Raw genomic sequence first — 8711 nt, 5'->3', positions numbered from 1 at the left:
AGACTGCAGCGCCTGAACCTCCCCGTAGGTCGTCGTAGGAATGCGGCGGTTGTACTGCCTAGTGCGGATTTCTAGTGCCTTTTCGATTGTGGTGGCCTCGGAAAGGAATTCCGAGACCGTCTTCGGCGGGTTGCGCACAAGTCCGGCGAAGAGTTCTTCCTTCACTCCCCGCATCAGGAAGCGAACTTTCTTTTCTTCGGACATGGCTGGATCGGCATGGCGAAATAGGCGAGTCATTTCTTCGGTGTACAGTCCGACGTTCTCATTGGGGAGCTGTACACGGGTCTCGAGAAGGGTTTCAGCCCTTTCTTTCCGGATGACGCTCGTGAAGGTGTTGAGAAATCCGGTGCGGAAGAGGTCCCATGATGTTAGCGTGGACTCTCGATTCTCGAACCAGGTCCTTGCGCCATCTTCAAGGGCGAAGTAGACATGGCGTAGCTTCTCGTCGCAGTCCCAGTTGTTGAACGTGGAGACCCGGTCGTATGCCTCCAGCCAGCTTTCTGGATCCTCGCATGGTGATCCGCGGAATGTCGGCGGCTCCCTCGGTTGATGCATGACGACCGTTGTAGGCGCCACAGCGGTTGTCATTGTGGCTGTTGTCGTCTTCGTTGTGATCCTGGTCTTGTCCGGTAGGGGTCCGTATTGTGGGGGTAGTCCTTCCAGTCTGCGGCTGGCTCGACTGCCGCTGATGGTGTCGGTGTCTTCTTCGCGACGTGGGCTGGGTTCAAGGCTTGTCGGGGGCGTCCGGAACATGAACGAGCAGCACCTCCACCAGATGTCACGTGGTCGTGACGCCGACGAAGAAAGCAGTCGGCGCTTGCAGAATGAAACTGTCCATTCGGCCGAACTTGTGGCCGGGAAAATGAGAACTAGAACCACAGCAACACACGCTGCACAATGATAGCGGCGAACAGGGCGTCGTCCGTCGATCAACTGACAAGCGGTCAAGTGCGTCGGTTTTTATACAGGTGCTATGGAACTTTCCAGCGATATCGCTGGTGGCGGCGTTATCTCTCGATAAAGCTGGAACATTCGCGTGCGGCGCGAAATCTTGACAAAACGATCTACTACAATCGAGAAGTCTCTCGAACACTGCTTCGCGGGCAGCGTCGAGCGTTGATAACCGCCCTTGCAGGTCAAACCCAAAAAACATCAAAATAGGACAAGAAGTGGGCGTGGCAGTATTGTCTTGCCAGTACGCTGGGCAAGTTCTCTGCTTCATAGTCTTCGGTTCGGGAGCCCATTCTTTTGTCAGCCTGCGAGCACAGGATGCTCGTCTCGTAGTTGTGAGGATGACAGCGGTCGAAGTGATGGTATTCCTTCCTGTATGTAGGCTTTTTGTAAACGCTAGGACATAATTCTCTCACCGTTATGTGGACGACGAGGAAAGTGATTTCACTAGTTGTGTGGGTATGAGTGAATGTTATGCTAAGATGTGCTGTATTGCAAGATTCTATAAGGTGAAGTCCTCTTCTGTATCCGCCGAAATGATAAATATAGCATCTTTTAGGACTGCCACTTATTTTAGTAATACTGCTTCATATAGCGTCAAAAATGGCGATAGTGCTAAAATTATAGAACGCTACGGACCATCAAAGGTCAGGTAATATTCAACCGCTTCATCGTCCAAAGGGGCAGAATTATAATGTAGTCAATGGGGCTGCAGAGCTGTTATAGGGCTGTAGCGGCCGTTGATGCCGGTGACCGCGATAATTTTTATTTTTGTGCGCATACCAATTCGTATGCAGCGGCGCACGGCGCATACGCGGCCAACATGCCTCACGTTATCACCGGAGTGCCGCGGAAGATAAGCAGCCACGCCCCTTTTGTGTGGGCGTTTTCGAAGCCAGATTTTCTTGGAAAATAAACTAGTTCTTGTCCCAAATTTCGAGGAGTGTGGTGTCTTCTTTGCGCTCCTCCGTGGGGCGAGTACACTACAAAGTGGTGACCCGCGACGTTTGGAAAAAGAGCAGCCATGTCAGACGAGGAAGGCACTTCAAGCTCAACCACAACCAACGCCTCCGAGTTAAAGCTTCCTCATTTCTGGCCCAAAAACCCCAGGGTGTGGTTCAGCCAAGTCGAGGCCCGCTTCCAGCTTCGACGCATCACATCGCAGGAGTCGAAATACCTCCACGTCGTTGCAGCACTGCCACCTGACATCGCTGACGCCGTAGACGATGTGCTCGCCTCCACTCCATCGGAGAAGGCCTACGACGAACTAAAAAGCACCGTAATGAAACGTCTTGAGGTGTCCGAACAGAGCAGGCTGCACAACTCCTGTCTCATGAAGAGCTCGGTGACCAGCGTCCCTCGCAACTACTCCACCGAATGCGTCAGCTGCTGGGACACCAGACGTCAGAGGAGCGTCAACAGCCATTGCTTCGCGAGTTATTTTTGCAGAGACTGCCACAGTCAACACGGATGATACTCGCTGGCTCGGACGACGTGACTCTCGAGCGTCTGGCTCAGCTCGCCGACCGCATCACCGACTGCACCGAGCCATCAAAAATGTTTATCGCTGCAGCGGGAAGGTCCGAACATGAAGACCGGTTAGGTCGCTTAGAGGACAGAGTTGAACGACTGGCAGCAGCAGTTGAAAACCTCGCCCTGTCCAACGAACACCGGTCTGCGCGGCATCGTTTGCCGTCCAGTGCTCGAAGCCCACAGCACCACGGCCACTCAAGCGAGGCAGAGCAGAGCGTCTGCTGGTACCACCGCCGTTCCGAGAGCAAGCCACTCGCTGCACCGAACCATGCTCGTGGACGGGAAACGCGCCGGCCAGTCGCTAACGGCGGAATGCGACACGGGCCATCGCTCAAGCCGCTTCTTCTTTGTTGTCGACCGCATCACCGGCACACGCCTCCTTGTCGACACCGGAGCTGAGCTATCTATCCTACCAGCAACAGCTCAACATCGCAAACGCGGCAAGTCCATTTCCAGCCTGATTGCAGTCAATAATATGCTATTGCATCATATGGAGTGCAGTCAATGACGATAGACATCGGGCTCAGGCGCACATATCCATGGCTCTTCGTTGTGGCCGATGTCAGAATGGCCATTTTGGGAGCGGACTTTCTGAGCCACTTCAATCTTGACGTTAGCGTTCGCGATTGTCGTCTCAAGGATAACGTCACTTCGCTCGCTGTGGTCGGACTGACCTGTCCTCATGCGGCGTTTGCACTTTCAACCCAGAGTCAAACTTTCAAAAGGTTCGGGCTGAATTCCCTGAAATCACCAAACCTCGGAACACGTAAATGCCAATAAAACACAAGGTGACGCATCACATTGTCACCACCGGACCGCCCGTCACCGCTAGACCTAGGAGACTCGCGGGACAAAGACACGAAGTCGCCCGCCGTGAGTTCGACCACACGCTCCAGCTCGGCATTATTCGACCTTCTTCCAGCAATTGGTCTTCTGCGCTGCACATGGTGCCAAAACAAGAGCCTGGGGACTGGCGGCCTTGTGGTGATTATCGGGCACTCAATGCTGTGACAACGGCAGACCAATATCCTCTCCCTCACATCCATGATTTCAGCGATCGCCTCGCGGGAACGACCATCTTCACTAAGCTGGATCTAATTGCCGCTTACCACAAGATTCCAGTAGAACCAAGCGACATCCCAAAGACGGCCTTGACAACGCCTTTTGGCCTCTTTGAATTCGTTCGTATGCCGTATGGACTGAAGAACGCGGCACAAACGTTCTGTAGCGAAGCGTTCGAACTTCGTAATGGGTCGTCCTCTCGAGCACCTTCTAGTGGGTCGCCCTCTTCGGCTCGAAGAGAACGCAGCTCGCGCTGAGAGTCGGCCCCGCCTTGAATGTCTCTGTATCGTCGAGTATCGTCGCCGCTAATAAACCTCTTTATAATTTGGTGGAGAGTGCTGGGCCTTCACAACAACCTCGGCCCTCATTCGATGCCCCTGGCTCTTCGATCCCGTACCCTGCCGCCTACCATGCCTCAAGACGCCTCCCAGCAAACGCCCCCGCCCGCACCGACCTCATGTCCTGGTGTCCCTCGTATTCGCGACCCTCCCGTCTTCACTGGCGCCGATGGTACCGACGTGGAGGACTGGCTCGCGATTTACGAGCGCGTGAGTGTCCCCAATAAATGGGACGAGGCAGGAAAATTGACTAACCTGGTTTTCTACGTCGCGGGTGTGGCGGGCCTGTGGTACAACAACCACGCATCCGATTTTACGACGTGGTCCGACTTCAAGACCGCCATTATCAACGTGTTTGGCCGCCCTGCCGTTCGTAAGCTGCAGGCCGAACAGCGCTACGTGAACGCGCTCAGCAGGCCGGCGAATCCTTCACCAGTTACATTGAAGACGTCCTCGATTTCTGTAAGAAAGCCGACGCCACCATGTCCGAGTGTGACAAGATCAGGCACATCATGAAAGGCATCGACGACGACGCCTTCACCATGCTGCTCGCCAAGAACCCCAGCACAGTGGCAGAGGTCATAACGCTCTGCCAAAGCTATGAGGAGCTGCGCCGGCAGCGATCGATGACCCGTCGCTCTCCATCACGCGACGCCGAGCTCGCTGGCTTGTCGACCGTACCCGACCACTCCGCGTTGCTCGCAGAGATGAAGACATTCGTGCGCGAGGAAATCGCGCGCCAGTTCTCTCTGATGGACTTTGCTCGCCCTCGGTACGCTCAACAGCCGTCGCCCACCCTTCTGCCTCCCCTCCGTCGAGCAATCGAGCAGGAAATCGCGGAGGTCATGCCCGAGTACCACCAGCACCATCCGGCTCCTGCACCTTTGAGCTACGCCCAAGTTGTCGCAAGAGCGCCCCCACCAATCGCTACGGCTGCCCCACACATTTACGCCGAAGCCTCCGCTCGACCTCACTCTTTCGAAGCGGATGTACCGGTAACCTACGCTGACGTCACGCACAGGCCACGACTGCAGCCCACCATGCAGTCCTATCAGTTGCCGCCCCGTCAATCCCGTCCTGCACCATGGGCGGGCCCTGCCCCAGCGAACCGATGGCGCACACCTGACAATCGCCCCATATGCTTCGCATGTGGTTACGCCGGCCACGTGGCGCGCTATTGCAATCGCGTGCAGCCGCCTAGAGACGTGTCGCCTGCCACCAGCCAGTCGAACCGCCCATATTACGACCCACCTGCGCCTCCGTCGCCGACGTCTCGCCCAGCTGCATCTACCCGCCGTTCACAGTCACCACGACGCCGCTCGCTGTCACCGATGCGGCCACGTCCGGTCCCACGCGATCAGGAAAACTAGTCGTCGCAGTCCACGAGGCAAGGGCTGCGACGCTATCGAACTGCGAAAGCCCTCAGCGAAGCCATCGAACGTGATAGACGTTTTTGTGGACGGTGTTCGCGCCTCTGCCCTTATCGATACTGGAGCCGCCGTATCCGTTATGGACGCTAAACTAAGCCGCCTGCTACGAAAAGTGACGACGCCACTTTCCGGGCTCTCCCTCCGTACAGCCAGCGCCCCAAAGTACTCACCCGACGGCGGTATGCACCGCCCGCGTCATCATTCAGGACGCTCTGTACGCCGTCGAATTCATTATAATTTCTTCATGCTCTCACGACGTCATCCTGGGCTGGATTTTCTCGCCCGCCACGACGCCGTCATTCATTGCGCACCAGCCGAAATAGAGCTCTCACCATTCTCAGATTTGACGCCGGCAGACAGTTCATCGGCTGCGACCAAGGTATTCGTCAAAGACGACATCACAGTTCATGCAAATTCGTCAACGGCTGTATCAGTCTATTGCACCGGTCTCTGCGACGCCGTTGCACTCCTTTCTCCATGTGACCGCGTTTTCACTAGGAAAGGCTTGCTGGTGCCATTTGCGACCGTGGAAATCACTCAGGGCGACACGGATATTTTTGTGACCAACCCATCCCCGTTCATTGTTACGTTGGTGCGAGGGGAATGTCTCGGCAGAGTGGCACCCCTCCAAGACGCACAAGTTATGGACGCACCCGACGACACGCACTGTCCCAGTTCCCGTACGCTCAGTGCTGTTTCCACGTCCGATTCGTCACCTGCTGATGTGTTTAAGTCCTCCATTGCTGACAACCTCACATCGGTCCAGCGTTCCCAACTTCTGTGCCTGCTTGACGAATTTCGTTCTTCTTTCGATATCGGGCAAACTTCTCTTGGCCGCACTTCCGTTGTTACGCATCGCATCGACACTGGCTCCCAACCACCACTGCGGCAACGTCCATATCGCGTGTCTCCCGCAGAACGTCAGGTCATTAATGAGCAAGTCGACGATATGCTTCGACGCGACGTTATTCGGCCCTCGGACAGCCCATGGGCGTCTCCCGTTGTTCTCGTTGCGAAGAAGGACGGTTCCGTGCGGTTCTGTGTGGACTACCGACGGCTCAACAAGATCACTCGCAAGGATGTTTCCCGCTGCCGCGAATCGACGACGCGATTGACAGCCTGCAAGGAGCCGAATTCTTTTCATCTCTTGATCTGCGCTCGGGGTACTGGCAAGTGCCCATGGCGGATGACGCTCGACCGAAGACAGCCTTTGTCACGCCCGACGGCTTGTACGAGTTCAACGTCATGCCGTTTGGTCTGTGTAATGCGCCCGCGACCTTCGAGCGCATGATGGACACCGTTCTGCGCAACTTGGAATGGCACACGTGCTTGTGTTACCTGGACGACGTCGTGGTTTTCGCTCCGGACTTCTCCACGCATCTCCAACGTCTGCGGCATGTTTTGACGCGTTTGCGCAACGCCGGCCTCCAACTGAATCTGAAGAAGTGCCGATTTGCAGCACGGCAGCTGACAATCCTCGGCTACGTCGTGTCCAAGGACGGAATTCTTCCCGATCCGACCAAGCTTCGGGCCGTGGCCTAATTTCCCAAACCTACGTCCGTCAAAGAACTGCGCAGTTTCGTAGGACTGTGTTCGTACTTTCGACGCTTCATACGAAACTTTGCCACCATCATATCACCGCTGACGAAGCTTCTTGGAGGTAACGGACCCCTAAAGTCGTGGTCGTCCGAGTGTGACGACGCGTTCGCAAAGCTCCGTCGTTTATTGACGTCTCCTCCCATACTACGCCACTACGATCCTACGGCCCCAACGGAGGTACACACGGATGCCAGCGGTGTAGGCCTCGGCGCTGTCCTTGCGCAGCGCAAGCCACGGTTCCCCGAATATGTCGGGGCATACGCAAGCCGTACGCTTACCAGAGCCGAGACCAATTACACGGTCACGGAAAAAGAGTGCCTGGCGATCATCTGGGCCCTTACAAAGTTTCGACCTTATTTGTATGGCCACCCATTTGATGTCGTCACCGACCACCATGCACTATGCTGGCTGTCGTCACTGAAGGATCCCTCAGGCCGTCTCGCCCGCTGGGCGCTTCGCCTGCAAGACTACGACATCCGAGTGCTGTACCGCAACGGACGCCAGCATGCTGACGCCGACGCCCTCTCGCGCTCTCCCTTGCCTGACGACAATGCCCCTTGCTCAGTATCTCACATAGCTGTTGCTTCAATCGACGTTCACACCATCGCTACCGAACAGCGCAAGGATAAATGGATCACCTCGCTGATCGACTTGCTCACTGATCCGTCCGCAACACCATCCACTCGCGCGTTGCGTCGTCAAGTCCACCATTTCGCCGTTCGCGACGACCTACTGCACCGACGCAATTACGACGCCGACGGCCGCCAGTGGCTACTAGTGATACCCCGCACTCTGCGTTCTGAAATATGCGAGGCCTTCCACTCTGACCCGCAATGCGCGCACTCTGGGGTATCCAAAACTTACCACCGCATTCCCATGCGCACGCGCATTTTCACTGATTCTCGGGCTGCTGCACGAGCGTTCATGACCGGGTCAATCTGTGAGCAGGCGGCCCATATTCTTACCAAAAGACCAAATTGCACAGAAATCGACGGCAACATCACTTGGTTTCCTGCCCACATGGCAAGGATGTCCACCCTGTTATCCCCAATGCCAATGAGCTTGCCCATACCCGCGCACGCGAACTGTCCCACCGTGACGGGCAATCGGCATCTAATTTTGGGGATGGCATCCGGCAGCTTGATTCTCTCTTCACCTTTAATGAGATCTGCAAACATTATCAATTGGCCAGGCGTAGCTTTCCACTCCCGCACCCGCAACTCTCGAGGACCCAGTCAGTCACATTAAGAATGCTGCAAACGGGTACTTACCCGTCGCCTTTAGTGTACAGCAAATTTATTGACAGCATAAAGCCGCACTGCCCTCATTGCGATGAGAGACGATGCACGTTAGCCCACATGCTCTGGCAATGCACGGCGCTGCGCGATTGCGAGAATCTCAGCACAGAGGACGCCTGGAGGACGGCAATCACCAGCTCGGGCCGGGAGGTCCAAATCCGGGCTGTCCAGAGGGCCCGCAATTTGGCGGAGGGGCTCGCTCTTCCTGTCCCCACGTGGGCGCGGCCCGCAGCCGACCCTCCCTCTTGAGGGGAATCGGCTCCTCAGGACAATTTATAAATAAAGTTCATTGACTGACTGACTGACTACCACCGCATTCGACAACGATACTTCTGGCGAGGGATGTACCGCTACGTGCAGAAGTTCGTTCGCTCCTGCCTCGATTGCCAACGCCGAAAACCTGCAACGCACGTGTCGCCACCAGGTCTACAACCATTACGTGCCCTAACTGACGTGTCCGTTGGGCGCGTGGGCATCGATTTTTACGGACCACTTCCTCT

General features: G+C 56.0%; 1 protein-coding gene across 1 annotated transcript; it reads left to right on the top strand.

The window, feature by feature from the left end:
* Nucleotides 1–1975: 1975 nt before the first annotated feature.
* LOC119394890 (uncharacterized) lies at nucleotides 1976–2883 on the top strand. The gene is made up of 2 exons (XM_037662190.1): nucleotides 1976–2332; nucleotides 2401–2883. Exons 1-2 carry the CDS (start codon nucleotides 1976–1978, stop codon nucleotides 2881–2883), a joined length of 840 nt encoding a protein of 279 aa, XP_037518118.1.
* Nucleotides 2884–8711: the final 5828 nt, after the last annotated feature.

This window comes from Rhipicephalus sanguineus, chromosome 5, assembly GCF_013339695.2.
Source record: "Rhipicephalus sanguineus isolate Rsan-2018 chromosome 5, BIME_Rsan_1.4, whole genome shotgun sequence".
Lineage (NCBI taxonomy): Eukaryota > Metazoa > Arthropoda > Arachnida > Ixodida > Ixodidae > Rhipicephalus > Rhipicephalus sanguineus.
Note: the sequence above shows the minus strand (reverse complement) of the source record. Positions and strands in the feature narration are given on the sequence as shown.